At 47.0% G+C, this 18,035-nt stretch overlaps 1 protein-coding gene across 2 annotated transcripts in view; it reads right to left on the bottom strand.

Annotated features, from left to right (window-relative positions):
* Nucleotides 1–7,201: 7,201 nt before the first annotated feature.
* Nucleotides 7,202–18,035, bottom strand: part of ANXA13 (annexin A13) — a gene marked incomplete at its 5' end in the record, with an annotated part of 52,233 nt that continues 41,399 nt past the window's right edge. For both annotated transcript variants that reach the window (XM_082674424.1, XM_082674423.1), the window contains 3 exons: nucleotides 7,202–7,761; nucleotides 10,684–10,796; nucleotides 14,503–14,578. In XM_082674424.1, the coding sequence (XP_082530550.1) occupies nucleotides 7,642–7,761; nucleotides 10,684–10,796; nucleotides 14,503–14,578 (309 nt within the window). In that variant the 3' untranslated portion in view covers nucleotides 7,202–7,641. The remainder of the gene's footprint in view (nucleotides 7,762–10,683; nucleotides 10,797–14,502; nucleotides 14,579–18,035) is intronic.

Genomic DNA, 18,035 nt, shown 5'->3' with positions numbered 1-18,035 from the left:
GGTAGAGGGCACAGTGATGATCTGATACTTCGGCTGAATCCCAACTAGAATTTTGACTTTTCTGAAGGGATGTGGCAAAGCAGAAGCCCAGAGGCCTTGGCATCCACAGCCATGAATAACTGCCCTGGCTTTGGCACCAACTCAATCTATGAACCAGGCTACCTCTGTTAATTCTTTTATGAGTTTTAGTTTCTTTGTTGAAAAGTTGAGACTGGGACTACTGACCTGCATTCTTCTCAGGATGAGGTCGTGCAGTGTGGTCCAGCATCTGGTACCAGGTAGACCTGGGTTTGAATCCCAGCTCTGCCACTTACCAACTGTGTGACCTGTGGCAAGTTACTTAACCTCTCTGTGCCTTGGCTTTCTCACCTATAAAATGGAGATAATGCTAGTACAGAAGAGAATGAAGGCTGTGGTTTGGAGGCAAGGCTTACTAATTAATTCGTGTATTCACACAAGCACTGAATTGCCAACCTAGTCAAATCCTCCTATAAAGAGCTCTGGTCAGGGGCTATGAACGAATGCCTAGCTCTGTTTGAGGAGCAACTAGGAATACCAAAGGAGCAGAAAACCTGACTTATGCCCAGAAGGACCAACGATCCCATGGAAGGAGACCAGTTGTACCCAGGTGAAACAACAAGACCACAAAATCAAGGGTGTGATGATTCAAGGCAAATCAGGCAGGAGGCTGAGGAGGTATGAATAGTAAGACTTAATAGTACGTCTTGTGCTCTTATACCCATTGCGATTTATCAAAGGCATTTCCAGACATTTCAGGTGAGGTAATGAGCGGTCAGAATGAGGAAGGGACTGGATCCGGGAAGCTTCTAGAGGGGAGGGGATTCTTTGAGCAGTCATAGATTTGGATTGGAAGATGGCATTTCTGGTAGGACAAGGCCAAAATGCAAAGGTGGGGGAGTTGGTGACACCGCATGGGACAGCAGAGGAGTTGAAGTGGGCCTGCAAGGAGACTGAAGCTGGGCCTTGGAACTTGCTTTGCCCTCAGGTAGTTGTACGGCTGGCCTCTCAATGTTCAGGACTTGGCTTACGTTACTCCATCAGGTGTCCCCCCACCTGTCTCTCTATGTCATATCACCCTGTTTTATTTTTTATTACATTTTTTTGTTTAATGAAATTATTCCATTTGTAACATCTTATTGTTTATTCTGGCTCCCCTAATGGAATGAAATCTTCATGCAAGCAAGAACATTGAGTCCATAGCAGATACTCAAAGCGTATTTGTTGGAGGAATGCATGAGCAGGTAGATAGATGGCTCAGAATTCTAGTTTAAGGAATTAGGTTTTATAGGAAATTGAGGACTTCAATATAAGCTGTATAGAGGTACGCTGTATGTCCCCAGAAGGGCCCTTTTGTGACAGGGGTCAGTGAGTGGTCCTTCCCTTTCCTTTTTGCTTAAAAGGAGTCCGGAGGGTGATGGGAGTTTGGGGGAGTGTCCGTGGGTGAAGGCAGGGGCTGGCTTTCAGAGCCTCTCAATCTGCGGCTATGTTAGGGCAGTGGCTCTCATCCTGGCTTCCCATTCAAGCCCTGGGGAAATTAAAAAATTCCCAATTCCCAGGCTGCACCCCTAAGTCCAATAAAATCCAAATCTTTGAGGTGAGGCCCCAGCTCAGCATTCTGTAAGCTTCCCTGGCGATTCCACTGTGCAGCCGAGGGTGGAAAGCACTGTGCTAGGTACCACTCACGTCTCTCACAAACTTCAGGCATGATTAACTGGCCTATCTTATTCATAATAAGACATAAAGTAGAAACCAATAACTCTTCTTCTGATCTTCCTTACAGACACCGTGCCCAGAGGTAAAGTGCAGCCAACTAGGTTCTTGGGTCCATTTGTATGTTTGATAACGTGTTTGGAATTAGCCATACATTTCCATCCACTGGGGTAGACCAGTTCTAGCCAGGTCTCACATGTCATCCTGACGAAACATTATTTTGGGTGCTGGTGGCTGGCAGTCCTGAGCTGGCCTCTGTTCTGCTGGCCCCATCAGCTGGCTCAGCTCCAGCCTCCACTTTCGCTGCCCTTGTGGTGGCCGCATGGCCCAACTTCTGTTTATCGCATCGTCAGCAATGCTGGGCACCTAGAGTGACTTAATATGGTTGATATTCGTTACATGTCACATGGAGGACGCCAAGCCGACGTCACCAGCAAATCTCATGTCCCTGCTCCCCAGCTGGCCCAGGTTGAGGGGCCTGGAGAAGGCAGGCGGCCTGAGGTCTCCCTCTTGGAAAGGGGCTGTTGAAACTGCCTTAAGTCTTCTTAGAACTTGCCTTTGAGACCTGTTTTGCTGAGTGTCATCCCTTTCCTCCATCCTCTGTGTGCCAAGATCTATGTGAATCTTCTTGGGCTGTGTATGCCGTGTGACCTCTGATGGAATCAAACATCTGGGCAATTAATCTATAGACCTGCTTCTAACTGGACTAATTGGCACAGAATTAATAGAGCTGCAGAGAGACCTGCTGCTCCTGTCTCAATGCCAAACAAAAGAAGCAACCAGTCAGTCATTCAGGCAGTAGATGCCCTGGAGCAGTCTGAGACCCATTTTGCTCATTAGCCAAATGTCTACTTGCCCCGTTCCCCTCTCCTCACAAACATTTGCTGCAGAATGTGATTTTCATGAATCGTGTCCCTGTGTCTTGTTTTGGAAACCATGAGTAACTGCTGTAAACATAGCATCGAATCTCCCTGTTCTTTGGGTGTCCTGAGATTTATAGTGGTCATGGTGGCTAATTGATTAATTAGTCCTTCATTTAACAAACACATTGAATGAGCCCTTTATAAACGGATCTTTATTGAGCACCTACTATGTGTCAGTCTCTGTTCTAGTCACTAGGGATACAGTTTGGAAGGCAGACAATAGATAAGCAGAACAAATAAATGAATAACTAGAGATGAGATGATTTGGGGCGATGATAAGTGCTATAAAGGCAGCACTGTGATAGAGAAGAGGATGGAGGAAAAGATTAGATATGAAATAATCTAGTGGTCAGGGCTGGCAGGGTGGTGAGAGATATAGAGAATTGCTGTGTGTGTTGGGGCTGGAAGGCTGAGGAAGACGTGGCCCTTCATCTCACAGAGCTCCTGGTCTAGTTGGGGATATGGACAAAGAATGATGAAGAATAATACACGAAGTGCTCCGATGGAACCGTGTAAAAGGGAGTGCTTAGAGGGGGAGACTAGCTACATGAAGGTGGGGCAGGCAAGGCAAGATTGTGATGCTGCAACAGAAAGGAAACTTGGAAGTCAAAGGATAAAGTTGGCTGGAAAAGGGGAAGAATAAAATTGTGTTAGGTGTTCATTTGTTCAACCACATTTTATTGAGCACCTACAATGCGCCAGACAGTGTTCTAGGTGCTGGGGTTACAGTGGTGAATAATAGAGAAAAAGTCCCTGCCCTCCTGAACTTATATTCTAATGGGGGGTGTAGACAGTGAATATGTAAGATAACTATGGATGGTGACAACGGTTATGAAGACAATACAAGATAATGTTTAAGGGAAAGTTTGGGTGTGTTTTGAGGGCAGTGATGGGAATGGGACTAGTTAGGATGGCCGGCGTAAGCCTCTGGAGGGGGAGACATACACTGCGATCGGATCACGGGGCAGTCTGGGAGAAGTATGGGACATGCACAGTGACTTCCTTTTAATGAGTACTTCCTTTTAATGAGTACATGCACAGTGACTTCCTTTTAATGAGTACAGTCACTACCTGAGCCAGAAGATCAACGTCAGCAGTGTTAAGTCACCTTGATGGCATGTACCCTTGTACCCTTGTATCCTTGATAATGCTGTGATGGGAATAGCACCTTACCTTTGTGATCTTCTAGACAAACCCATAACCCCAGTCTAGCCGTGAGAAAAATATCAGACAAACCCAAATGGAAGGACATTCTACAAAATACCTGCCCAGTACTCTCCTCAACATTGTCAAGGTCAACAGAAACAAGGAAGGTTTGAGGAACTGTCACAGTCTAGAGGAGCCTAAAGACACGTAACGACTAAATGTAATGTGGTATTCCCATGGGACCCTGGCACAGAGAAATGACATTGGGTAAAAACTAAGGAAATGTGAACCAAGTATTGACTTTACTCAATTATAATGTATCCATATTATTTCATAAGTTGTGACAAATGTACAATATTCATGCTACATTTGGGAAACTGGGCGTGGGATATATGGGAACTCTCTGTAGTATAATTACAACTTTTCTGTAAACCTAAAATTTACAGAAATAAAAAAAAAAGTTTCTTTTGAAACCCTCTCTCCCTGCCCCCACCCCACCCACTTTTCTTTCTCTTGACCCTCTCTTAACATAGTGGTCACCGCTCTATGCCCTGGTCATGCAAGAAATTGTAGTGGCACAAGCAGGCAGCCTTGGCATCTCTCTGAATACAATGTGGCAGCTCTTGCTTGTTGGTATGGAGAGCCGAATACCACTTCTGGTTTCCCGGCACCCTTATTTCTTGACTTATCTAGTCTCTGGGGGCTTATCTGAGGCATTTTTATGGGCTGTAGTGTGGTCTGAGAAATAGCTAGTTTGCAGCCTGGAGGAGTCCTGTGCGTCGGTCTTTTGCTGCTGCAGGAGCCAGACGCTGCACTGCTGGGGCAGGGACCCAGTGCCCTCTGGGTGAGGACAGTGGGGTGTTCTGAGGACTGACACATCTAACTCTGATTGGGCTGACGTCTTCCTGAAGGCAGCCTGGATATCCCTTTCTGCTCCACCATCTATCTCTGTATATGTGATATAACCTCTGTCTCCTCTTCTGGACCGTTATTCTAGTCTCCTTTTTCTTTTTAATCTTCGCCTTTAAACACTCTCCTTAGATTTACAGGGATTGATTATATGGCTATATTGGTTATATGCCAAGAGGGGCAGAATTTCATGGGGAAGTCGATGGTGAGTTACCACGTGCACCCACAGGACCTGCTCTCCCCATGCAGCCCTGGAGGAGGGATTCAGACTCCCTCCCCACCTACCCGAACACCTGGGTGGCAGGAGCTAGGATTTCTCCAGTGGCCCTGGGGGAAGTAGGTGGGTGGACTGGGGGACAGGGCTGTGCAGCGGGAGGGTGACAAGGCAGGGTTGCTCTCCCCCCTTCCTTCTACCTTTGTCCTCTCCTCCTTCCCCATCCCCAGGCACGCCCTGCCCTCTGAGAGTAGGGGCCTGGGGAGAGGGGAGGAGAGCCTGGGCCGGGCAGGGGTGTATGGAAGGGAAAAGGAGGAAATTCCTGACCACGACAGGGAGGGTGGGACACTCTGGGGACAGACCAGACGGGGGAGTTCTCTTGTGAGGCAGTCCCCAGGTCAAGCGTGGAAACTGGCTTCTGCCTGTGAGTGGTGAGCAACAGGCAGAGAGGTGACTGGTGCCTGGAGCAGCAAGGTCTGGAGAAAGCACGCATAGACGTGAGCTAATTGGCTAAGAGTTCAGACATCAGGGTCAGAAGGACTTGCGTTTGAATTCTGGCCCTGATTCTTCCTGTGTGTGACCTTGAGCAAATGACTTTGCTTCTCCATCTTACTCAGCCTGTTTCCTCCCCTGTGAAATCCCTTTCCTCTCTTCTCCATGTCAGTCATGGCCTTCAGCGCTCTCAAAGGATGGCTGTTTTTAATAGATCTCTTTTCAGTCCACTGGTTTGTTTTTCTGTCCTTACTGTAAGCTCAGATCCCAAGAACTGGTTGTTTTCGTTTGTTTTTTAAGACAACAAGTGAACATGAGTGTGTTTTGTCACTGAACCATTTTACGTGCTAAAGCTCATAATGACAGCAGTGTCTGTTAGGTAGATAAACGGTGTGTCGAGGATACAGATGTTAACATAACTTCTTAATTTGTTGATCACGCTTTTACAGCTGCTAGAAAGACACAGCACAGCGTGTGTCTGGTATGCTCTGTGTTGATTACACCACCAAAGTGATTTCCCAAGACCCAAATCTGATCATGTTCTCACTCATTTAAACATCTCCAATGACCACCATTGCCCAGAAGACCAAGCTCACACTTAGAAGGCAAAACCACGGCTGATGTGACCCAAACATACTCTTCATCACCCGCCTCCCCGACCCTCTCCTTCCTTTCACCACATCTATGCCCCAGGAGAATGGATTTCAACGCCTCCTGAACACATCCTGCTCTCTCATGTTTCCGAGTCTCTACCCATATGCTTCTTTCTTTGTTTTTCTGGAAGGTTTCTATGTATTCAAAACCCAGCACAACTGCATCTCTGTAAAGCATTCCCCAGTTCCCCCAGGCAGAGCTCTGTGTTCACTCTTCTTACTCACGGGTAGAGAGCTTTACATGCCTGTATCAATGCACTGACAGCGTCTGATGAATATTGGAGGCATCCGTCTACACTACTGGTCTGGGAATGAACTGCCCAAGGTGTGGCCAGTGTTCTCTTTGTCTTTGTATCCCCAGAGCCCAGCACAGTGATTGGCAAATAGTAGGAACTTAAGCAGGTGAATGAATACAGACCCATTTCCATGTACTTTGTATGTGTTATTTTTCCAAGAAAAGCGGTAATTAAGATGGATTCTGGAGTCCACCAGCCCTGAATTCAAATCTCGGTTCTGTCATTTGTGAATGAGTTTAGCCAGATTACTTAATGTCTCAGTTGCTTCAGCTCATACATGGGAGTAATATTAATCTTATAGGGATGTTGGGAAAATTAAGTATGAAAGTAAGCTACTTAGCAGTGCCGGGCACAAATAATCATCCAGTGAACTATAACTATAATTATTGGACCAAAGTGTCCGTGTTCTCATGACAGAGACCCCTTTATGTGTAGCAGCACGTGGCTATGAGACAAACACCTTGGAACAGAGATGCTATTGGTGCAGGATCAATCCATTTGAGAGTCAGACCATTAACCTTGATCCTGTTGGCACTGTGCCCAGCCTAGTTGTATTTGAAGATCTGAGGGAAAACTCAAATGGCTCAAATGTCTAGAGAAGCAAGAAAACCCATTTAAACCAGGTAGCAGATCAGGGAATTTTACCTCTCGTTACGTTTCATATAGGCAAGTCAGTTGTTTCCTTGCCGCTGGCCTTGGTGACTGTCCTTGGTCATTATTAATAAATGTAACTGTTTGCATTTTCTAAATATGTTGAAATTTCACAAGTCATTTATTTACAGGACAAACACCAAAGCAAATCAACCCAGTTTTTGGAAAAGCAGCTGATGTAGGCGTAATCCACATCTTACATTAACATGGAGGATTTGAAATTGAGCACTTTGGTCTTTCTTGTACTTCAACCATTTGCTCTTTACCCAGAACATACATATCCCTGTGTGATACGTATTCTTTTAAATGTTTTATTACGAAGGCATAGTTTTTCATCAACTGCAGATTTCATCTGTGCTCAGAAAGCATTCAGTGACTGCCCTCAAGGAAAATTAAGAGGCAGCCCAGATACTCGCTAAACCAGCATTCAGGGTGACCTAGTCAAGCGTCTTGAGGCTGCTGCCCTTAACTTAAACAGTTTGCCCCGGCCGCATGGCTCAGGCTGCCAAGGAAATAAACCAGGACCCTCGAGGGTGTTTCGTGCTAGAGTGGCATTTGCAAATCTGGTTTGGGGGGGCTCTTGACAAAGGTGGTTCCTTCCTGTGCTCCTGCTGTGCTGACTCGGTTCAGTGCAGGAGGGCCACCAGCAGTTTCTGGAAGTCCCCAGAGGTGTCTGAGCGAACCATGTCAGAGAGAGACTTCTGATACTTTTCTTGGAACTTGGCTTTTATCCCCTGAAGGTCCACCTGTAGGAGAGATAACAACAGCAACTGGGACATTTATAGCGTTTTCACCGTAAACATAGGCAGCCACTGTTCTGAGCACGTCATTCTCACTTGCTCATTAATGCCTCAAAGCAGCCCTTAAGAGTCGGAGTTATTATTCTTCCTACTTCGTGGCTGAGAATAGGAAAGCTGAGTTCAGTGTCTGTGTGTCTGTTCCAGTAAAACTTTGTTTATGGACACTAAAACTTGAATTTCATATGATTTTATGTGTTACAAAAATATTATTTTTCCTTTGAGTTATTTACAGTTACTTTAAAATAATCATTTTCAGGTAACAGGACTGTACAAAAACAGGTGGCGGGCCTGATTCGGCCTGCAGGCCACAGTTTGCTGACTCTTAGTATAAGGTTAAGAAAATTGTCAACACAGTTTGAAATGACGCCTTTTTTTTTTCTCTTGTACCCTGATCAGCAAGGATATTAGTGCCAAACAACAAAATTCAATTCATTATCAATTTTTAGGACTTATTTTGAATCTACGGTTGACCCTTGAGCAATACAGGAATCAGGAACGCAGACACCCCCGTGCAGTCTAGAATCTGTGTATTGCTATCTCTGCCTCAAAAACAAAGGAATTTGATCAATGACTCACCCAAGGGCAGGAAGCTGAAACAGTTTGGATAGAATCAGGCCTCAAACCCTAGTTCTTTTGATTCTACATATTGTGATCTCTAATGGAGCACAAACTTCTCCCCACACTTAGTTAATGTAAGGATCCATAAAATGAAAATACAGGTGCTGTCATTTACTGAAAAACTCTGCATATGGGCGCACCCACACCATTCAAATCCACGTTGTTCAGGGATCAACTGTAACTCATTGAAAAGCTTGAAAAACCTAGGTGCTGGAGGTGGGGAAAGGACTCAGAAGAAACAAATATAAAAAGATAGTTCTGCTCTGAAGATTCTGACCACCTAGTAAAGGAGATAATACTTGCACCATGGAAGATATAATTCCAGAAAGAACACAGTAAGTCTCATAAAGGAAGCACAGAGCTCTCTTTAACCAGGAGTTTTTTGTTTGTTTTTTGTTTTTAGCTTTGTTGTTATCGTTGTTTTTAATTTAGACTCTACCTTGCTTTCCTGAGAGACTCACAAACCATTGCTCAAGCTTCTGGTTCTTTTCTTCTCCTGCCCCAATTAGAGGGCCCAACAGGAGGGAGAAAGGTGAGAGCAGGAGAGGGTAGGAAAGGGAGGAATTGTTGGAAGTGGATGCTGCGCAAGAGAGAGACTGCATCAGGCAGGTGGGCTGTGATCCCTGCTCCCCTGGCTGGTAGGCTGCTCAGCTGGGGGAGGGGCAGGAAGTGGTGGGAGGGGTGGGTCAGTGCAGGGATGGGGTGGGGCTCACGGGGCTCTGTTCTAGTACCTGGTGGCTTTGGAGGATTAGGGGATCTGGCCAATATATCTGGCTGGGCCAGAAGCATTCCGAGGGGATGGTCCCCATGTGGAGATGGCCCAGGACCTGTGGTCAGTACTGAGATAGGACAGAGCATCTTGGAATAAACAGGCTACAGCTCATGCATGCTGGAGTGAATATGGCACCCTGAGGAGCCCTCGGAGTGGTCCGACCCCCTGGGGTCTTTAAAATCCTTGCTGGGCTTTGTCACCAACCTGCTCCTTGGAGTGTCTTAGGATCTCCAGAGACTCTGGCTGGGGGAGGTGAGTTACTAAGAGACAGAGAGACAGAGAAGGCTGAGACCTGGAGAGATAAGGGAAAGAGAGAATCAGAGCAACCAAAATAAAACAAAGAGAGTGGCAGAGAGACTGGAGGAGGGAGAGGGGAGGAGGAAAATGAAAGGGGCTTAAGAGAGAGAGGGAAATATGAATTGTGGAGGAGGGAGGAGAGGAGAAAGAGGGGGAGGAGAAATTCCAGGAATAGAAATAAAAACGAAAGAATAGTTGTGTTGCTAAGTTATATTTCAAAACAGTGTCAGATATTAAGTATTATTTGTCAAAAAGCTGGGGGCCAGAATTTGGGTTGGTATCTTTTCCCCCTCATTTAACACGTTTTTGAGGGAAGATGTCTGTGGTTTTCAAGTGCCCAGTTCCACTTCACTCTCCAAGGCCTCTCTGCTGTGGATGAAATGCCATTTCCCATTTATTCTGCAGTTCCTCCTCTCTGTGGCCCTGTGTTCTGAATATGAGTCTTGACAGCTGCTCCCAAGCTTCTGGCCACTCCTCTGCCTGTGCCTTTGTTGTACTCGTGCACTCTCAAAGGGGGGCGATATTGTTCCCAACGGGGGCAAAAACTGGTTCTTAGAGGGTGAAAAAACATCTTAATCTTCTTATGTAAAATTAATTACGTATGTGCATAGGGAACATAAACAGATTCACACAGTGTATGCCGTGTTAACATTTCTTGGAGGGGAGTGACAGTTAGGAGAAAACTGGGTCTAAGAAGGCTCCCTGGGGGGGAGGGTGGGCGATCGCTAATTTAAAAAAGGTTGAGAAACATTGTCTTGTACTGATGTGGTTTTTTGTGCAAAATTGTGCTTCTGGGATGTGTTTAAGGAAATAAAGGCCTAGCTCAGGAGTCGGGAAATTACTTGCTCGGGTGATCTAGTCCATTGTTCACCTTTCAGAGTGTCTGTTTTACCTTCCTTAAAATGGAGCTGCCGTATCCGGAACAGCCCCTCCAGGTTCCCTCCACACACTACCCCGAGCTCTCCGGAGCCACAGACGACAGACATAGAAGCCGCTAACGTTACTGCATTTGTATAAAAAGAAACAGACGGAAGCACAGCACACTGTCCTCTGCAAAGTCTGGGAAGGCAAGGGCCCTCTCTGCTTTGCTCTTTCTGTAAATAGGCTCCTACTAAAAACGACCGGTAGATGACATCAGTGGTGGCAAAACAAGAAGGTGGAGCCCAACGAGTGCGTCTTACCTCCGCCTGGGTCACAATGATGTCAATGAGGGTCTCCTCGTCGGTCCCCGCACCCTTCATGGCCTTGTACAGACAGTCAGCAAAGTAGCCCTCGAGGTCCCGGGCACTCCTCACTGGGCAGGGCAAAGGGAGAGAGAACGTGATGTGTTCATGTTTTGTGGAATAACACAGAGACCCTGGGAAGGAACAGAGCTGGCTCAGAGTGTCACCTGGCTGCCCTTGGAGCTGATGGAATTGTGAGGCCAGTGTTTGAAAGGAGCAGACTTCACACTGTTGATAATGGGATCTGGAAGATTCCCCTGGGGTCAGGGCATCTGGACTCTTGGACCAAAACCCCTTCAGACACCTAAGAACCTCTCCTGTTCCCTGAAGACCCTTGGGAGGAGGCGGAGGGCTGTGACCATCCTCAGGCCCTCCCTGTAAAGTTCATGATTCTCACCAGCAGGAATACCTTCTCATCTCTAAGAGAAATCTCTGATGTCAGAGTTGGGTTTGGAGGGGAAACACGGACTGGCTGGCAACCTTGCCATATAAAACTTCATAATCTTGAAGATACGCTCAGTTGGACCGTGGCCCTCCTCAGCCCATGCTAAACAACCTTCCTTTCTTTTGTTTTTCCTCACTAGGTTTTATTTTTTTATTTTTAAAAATATTTATTTATTTATTTTGGCTGCCCCGGGTCTTAGTTGCGGCACACGGGATCTTAGCTGAGGCATCATGCGGGATCTAGTTCCCCGAGCAGGGTTGGAGTCCAGGCCCCCTGCACTGGGAGCACAGAGTCTTACCCGCTGGACCACAGGGAAGTCCCTCACTGGGTTTTATTTGTGAGCTTCATCTCTGAATCTTCTCCAAGGTCCCCGCAATCATCTTAGTTCTCCATCTGGGATGTGGGCTTGAGGCAATGTTTGATCCTGTCTACAGAGCACCTTCCTCTGATGCTGCTAGTTGCTCTTTTCTGGCCCTGCCCCAGCCAGAAATGAATAAAGCATGATCTAATCCGCAGATTAACAAAGTATGGTTTCTATTCACCAATCAGGGGATGGGGTGCATCTCTGCTCCTGGGGATAAATCATGATTGCTCTCCCCTCCTCCAAGGCTCGTATGGGTCCACCAGGACTAACACTTTGGGAGAATGAACCCTTTACTGTTTATGTTGCTGACATTTACCTAGAACACTTAACGTTTTTGATGTTAGTGGTAAATAATAAGGAATACATTCAGCATAAGTGTGGAATGCACATCCTTAATGTGTCCTGCAGTGAGAACTCTTGTCTTCTAGGTAATTGCCGATAGAATGCTTACCAGGAAGGGGGAGGAACAGAATTAGGAAAGCAGAGTCTAGGCTGTGGGGGTGGGTGGTCTGTCTCCTTATTTTATAGGTCATGTGGCAGCCGCCAGCGTGTCAGTGGAGAAGCCCAGACCCAGGAGTCTGAATCCACAAGCTGCTGGATTGGTGGTGGTGGGGGTGGGGTGGGGGGGTGAACCTGGCAATTTGGGGAGCAGCGTGTTTGAGACTCACTGTGACACACACCCCCAGACGTTCTGAGCTAGTGGCCTCACAAGGTTTTCCCGAGGACCCCGTCCTGTGCGCTCGTACTAACTGACGCTTTAGTGATCGTCTGCCTAACTTCAGTGCGTTCCGTCCCCACACCAGTGACTTCCCCCCCGACACTCCTTCTTCCTGATATTTTGGGGAGAAAACTCTCAACTTTTCTACCGTATACAGTCTATACCTGGTGAACAACCTTTGTTGTTCGCAGCGGCAGGAATACCCCGAAAGTTTGGGTGGGGCCAGCTTGGGAGGATGCGGGAATAAAGATCTTCGTGCGTGTGAGAGGAGGGGCAGCCAGCCAGCCCGCGGTGCCTCTTGCCCCTCCTGGCCTGCAGAGCAGGGGCTCTCAAACTCCAGGGGCGTAAGATGATCACGGGAGGAGCTTGTCAATGTGTGACTTTGGGCTGCATTCCAGGAAGTCCTAAGTGGGTAACCTGGAGTGGCCTCCCGAGACTTTCACACGCCTCCCCACGTGAGTCTGATGCAGGGGGTCCATGGACCCCGCTTTGAGAAGTGCTGCTCCGAAGGCTGCAAGCGGTGGGAACCGTTTGGTCTCATAACACCTCCTCCTCAATTTTAGTGGCAAACTGGCATCTTTATGAGTTAGGCGGGAGTAGGGTGGGGAGTGTGTAGAGAATTTAGTCATGAAGTCATGTTCCACTCTGTGTGTGGTTCCTTTTCGAGGTCTTTTCTAATCTCTTTTATACTTGCTACCAGTGGAGTCCACCCAGCTCCTGCATTTCATGGTCCCCCAACTGCAGGGATGGGTCCTTTCCTTCCTCTGGACCTGCCTTGCTCTGATTGGTTTTGGTTTTATCTTTACTGTAGCTCAGTCTGTTGATTTGTGTGTATCTGCCATGAGTTTGAAGCTTCTTAAGAACAGGAACTGGACCTATTTACCTCTGATCCCCACGCCTGGCTCAACTGCTGGCCCAGGCAGGTGCTAAGTAAATGTTAAAGGGTTGAATGGTTTTATTACCATTAATACTTAATTCTAATAAGAATTAGTATTAATCTTCTGACTGAACTCTGGCGTTCTCCTGCTTCTTTACCCTGCAGGTACAGAAAGGCTTTGGAGCCTTGTAGCTGGGCCATGAGTAGATCTCTCCGTTTACTTAACACACTCATCCTTAAAGCCCTAAGGACAGTCATCTGTGTGTATCCATTGTGGGACGGGAGTGACATTAAGGATGTTCAGGCCTCTATAACAATAGCAGACCTGCTAATCTGAATGCAAAATGAGGGTGGAAAAAAAAAATCAATTGCTGACATTGCCCCCAAAATCCCATCAGAAAAACAAAACAAAAGGGTTTGGCAGCGAGAGCACATTTTGTAGCTTCCAGGGGCTGCTTTTTTGGTTCTTCCTCTTCTTCTGGGGATATTCTCTCCATTTCTCGTGCCATTTGGGTTGCTGCCCTGGCCTCCTCACCACCGGAGTGTGGACAATGGACAATGCCTTCATTCCGGGGCTTGCAAAAATGAGAAAGGAGCCTGCCAGCCACAGCCCGGTACCCACCTCTCTGCTATTTCCTGCCTACGGGCAACACCTGGAGAGAAATGCCGGGCGTTTGCTTGGCACGGCCTTGATCTAGTCCCCCCGCCTTGCTTTCTACACAGACCTCATTCATTCCAGTGTTGAAGGGAACCAAATGGAAAAGGTCGCCCTTGGGCCATCAGGCACCCGCAGAAACTTGTTCCTGGATCCGAACCTGGGTGCTTTTGAGTGTGTGTCACATGAACCGCATGCTGCCCCACGAGACTAGACAATGGTCCCAGGCTGTTGATGGAGGCTCTCGGGGCTCCATGATCTTAGTGGGACTGTCGTGGATGCTGTGGTAGCTCCCCCAGCTGCTGTCTTCAGGACAGCAGGCATTCATGCCAAGTGTTACCTGCTGGCTGCTCAGGGTTGAGTCCCTTCTCAGGAGGGAAGGACTGACTGGGGTCATATCCGTTAGGAGTCAAAAGAGGCAGCTATCTTCCCCAAGGTTGCAGATGCTCCCTGGGTGCAGCCTGACAGCTGCTTGATGTGGGGTGTGAAGACCTGGTCCCCTTGCCTCCACTTTGGACATCCTGACTTCAGGGCTCCTTGGGGGACCAGCACAGCTCCTGTTGCAGCTGCATCACATTCATTCTCTCCCTTCGCAATGCTGCTTAGATGTGTGGTTCCCAAGCTATTCCTTGAAAGCTTCCTGCACACAAACCTCTGTCTCCAAGTCTGGTTCCAGGGAGCCCAACCCAAATCAGGGGCTTTCCTAGCTTTACTTTACCGAGAGTTAAGTAGGCCTTCTGCAGATCTCCTGACGTTTCTGCTTCAATGGCCTCTTCGATGTCTTTGCCAATGAGCTGGAGAAAGAAAGTGCAGCTGTTAGTCCAGGTTTTGCTTTTGGCCTTGGTGCACTTGAGGCTCGTTCTTCTACAAAAAGCAATAGACTCTTCCAGATTTGGTCACGCGAGGACCAGAGGAACTCTGGGATTCCTCTCTGGCCTCAGCCCTTGCAGGGCTGGGGATGGTTGCCCGCCATTTGAGTGGGGACTCTCATGGCCTAGGAGTTAGTCCCGATTTGACCCCTAATGGATGTGACCCCAGTCAGGACCACTCCCTCAGCCTCAGTTTCCTCCTCTGTGAAATCAGGGAGTGGAAAAACAATGAATAAATACTGCAACAATATTCTTTATGTTTCTATCGTACTTGAGTTTCCTACGTGTTTATAAAAATTCTTTCCATTTCCAATTTTCCAGGAGGCTATGGTTATAATCATCTCCCACACCTTCCTCCGTTGTGGACTGAGACTGGGAGCTCGGGCACCTACACTTTGGGTGACATGAATAGAGGTTGTGAAGTTCATGGTAAGGACTTGGTCTAATGTTTCTGATACTGTGGGGCTACTTGGGCTGGGAGCCAGGGGCCGACCATGTCAAATGCTGCTGCTTTCCCTCTGGGGAGACTCCAGATGATCTTATATTCACCGCCAGCTTGTTCTGCACAGCATTACACATTAGGTTTCCTTCCAAATATTTATAGAAGCTGAAGTTCAGAGTAAATTGTGACCACGCTTAACACAAGTACCGCCTGGGCCAAGCTCAGGGCAGGCATATAAAGAGAAAGGAGAACTTTTGGTTGGGTTTGGGAAATGCAATTAAGCATTAGAAATACTGAAACTTCTTTCTTAGAAATTATCTCTTGAGGATATGACACAATTGTGAGTCTATAAATAATTGGGACCGTTAAGGACATGCCAGTGGAGTTTATGTAGTTTATTCTGAAAACACTGGTAAACAACATATTCTTTGTGATACGAGCACAATAGACATGGGGGGAAGGAGGGTCCAGATTTAATGAAACCCGTAGCTTGATGTCCTCATCATAGTTGGCCCATCTAGAGGTCTGGTGTGGAATCGACCTAGATAAGAAGGGGATTGGATCGGGGGGGCTTTCAGTCCCTTTCTTAGCTGTTCTGAGGTGTTGGCGGTTGGATGTGGGAGTTGGTATTTCAGAAGAAACTGCTATCACTTTTCCCATGAACAGGGTTCTTGTTGTGTAGACTGAGATTGTGTTTCAAGAGGACATTGTCCTCACACAGGTCTGTGCTTAGTAAAAAAAAAAAAAAAATCCTCACATTAAACCACTTTCCATTATTATTGTTAGTACTGGGCTAGAACAGTGTTTTTAAATTTTCTGTAGCATCTCAGCCTACACAACAGATAAGAGCAGGAAAGCAGAGCTGTTCTGGGGAGGCGGGAGATGGGCTCCTTACCGCAGCCCTAGACGGTAATGCCAGGTTCCTGGCCTCTCAGTCTCTTTGCTGCCCAACTCCGGGGGCACTATTCATGAGATACAGTGAGACGGCATTGCCCTTTCTTCTCTACCTACCTCCCCCCCCCCACTCCCTCCTGGTAGCTACCAAGCCACCTCCAGGGACTCCATTGAGCACAAATGGAAAACAGTCCACTGGCCCAAGCTACCGAGATGCTCCTTTGCAAATGGAATGCTTCTCACTTATCGGAACACTTAATTCTTAGGGGGCTCTTTGGACAAAACCAGGTTTTCTGATCTCGGTACAAAAACCCATTGCCAGGGTGGATTCCAGACAAGCCTCAAAGGCTTCTAGTTTACCAGGTAGCATTGCCTGTGGGGAGATTATTAGAAGAATAGGAGACACGTTTCTTTCTTTTAAAACCAATGCCCCAAACTGACAGCGTGCCCACGGCAGAGCCCTGTGTACTCTGACTTTGGTTATAGCAGTTAAAGGGCTAAAGGTTCTAGAATGGGCTTAGGAACACTTTAGGGAAGGGGAGAACTTTATGGTGAGGGGTGTGGTGGTGAGGCAGTGACCTGGGGCTATGGGTATGTGTACCTACAATTTATACTGAGCCATGTTTTGGGAACTTTATAACTCTACAAGCCTTTCCTATTTGGTAGATTTGGGGACGGTGATAATCTTTCACGATGCTGCAGAGCTGGGGAAGCTTTGTTGCTTGGGCTGGGATCTCGGAGAGCGTCAACAGTACGACTCAGGTTTAGAGGGCAGATTAAGGGCAAAAACCTGAGTTTTTGCGCCAAAAATTAAAATTCGACTCTATGCCAGGACAACCTATGCCGTATGACACACTTCACTGATCTGACCCTAGCATCTTAGTGCTTTTAGCCAGAGACCATGAGAAAATTTATGGAGCCAGGTTCCCAAGATCAGGATGAACTCAGAAGATCAATGATAAAGATCAAGATGAACAATGTTCCAACAAGGCTTTCGGAATGATGAATAGGTAGCATTTTAGAGCTGGTTTCATGTAAAGAATTATCAGATCAATTGATTCTCTTACTGACCATTTGAGTTTTAGCTCTGTTTTTTGACACTGTCGGTTCACATAAGGCGACTCATAACAACTGCTAATGTTAATTGAGCACCTACTTCATGCCAGGCAATAAATGCTTTAAATCTGTTAATTTATTTAATCCTTACTAACCCTGTGAAGTAGGTACTATTATTATCCCTATTATACGGTTGGGGGAACTGAGGCACAGAACCCTTAATAACTTGCCCAGGGTCATACAGCTAGTAGCCTAGAGCAGACTTGTTAAACCTTAACATGTATCAGAATCTGGAAGATTTGTTAAAACACATCTATAGGACCCTAACTCCAAGGAAGCTGATTCAGTAGGTCCAGGGCCGGCACTAAGAATTCTCATTTTAAACATTGTGTCAAGTGATACGGATTCTGCTGTTTGGGGATTAATTTTGAGAACAATCGGCCTAGGGAGTATCCTTAGATAGTCAGTAGCTCACGTACACACACACACACACACACACACACACACACACACCTTCACACATATGTGTGTTTCTATAGTGATCTCCAATGACAGCCACCCCAGAAACTCCATCCATGGCCCCAGTCTTATGGGAAGAGGGTCTAGGTCATGGAGAAGGCTTCCAGCTCAGTCTACACAGCTCCAGGCCCAGGGGCCAGGGGAGTACAGGGTCAGCTGCCTTTGATCACGGCTCTGGGCAGGATTTGAAAGCAGAGGGCCCTAAGGGCTTATATACAGTGATGATAAAATTCCAAAGCTTTGTTGTCTTTTCATCTGCTGGCAACACATAGGAAATGCTATTTTGAGTGAGGAGCGGCCAGCTCTAGCTGAGGTAGGAGCTCAGGCTGGGGAATCTTGGAATTCTCATCCACTTTCTGCTACTGACTTGCTGTGTGGTCCTGATAAGTTACAGATGGTTCCTTACTTGTAACAGATTTTCCTCCACCAGCAGTTGTGGGTAACAATGGCTCTTCAGCCTACTTTTGAGTT

This window comes from Grampus griseus, assembly GCF_964374135.1.
Source record: "Grampus griseus genome assembly, chromosome: 17".
Taxonomy (NCBI): domain Eukaryota; kingdom Metazoa; phylum Chordata; class Mammalia; order Artiodactyla; family Delphinidae; genus Grampus; species Grampus griseus.
Note: the sequence above shows the minus strand (reverse complement) of the source record. Positions and strands in the feature narration are given on the sequence as shown.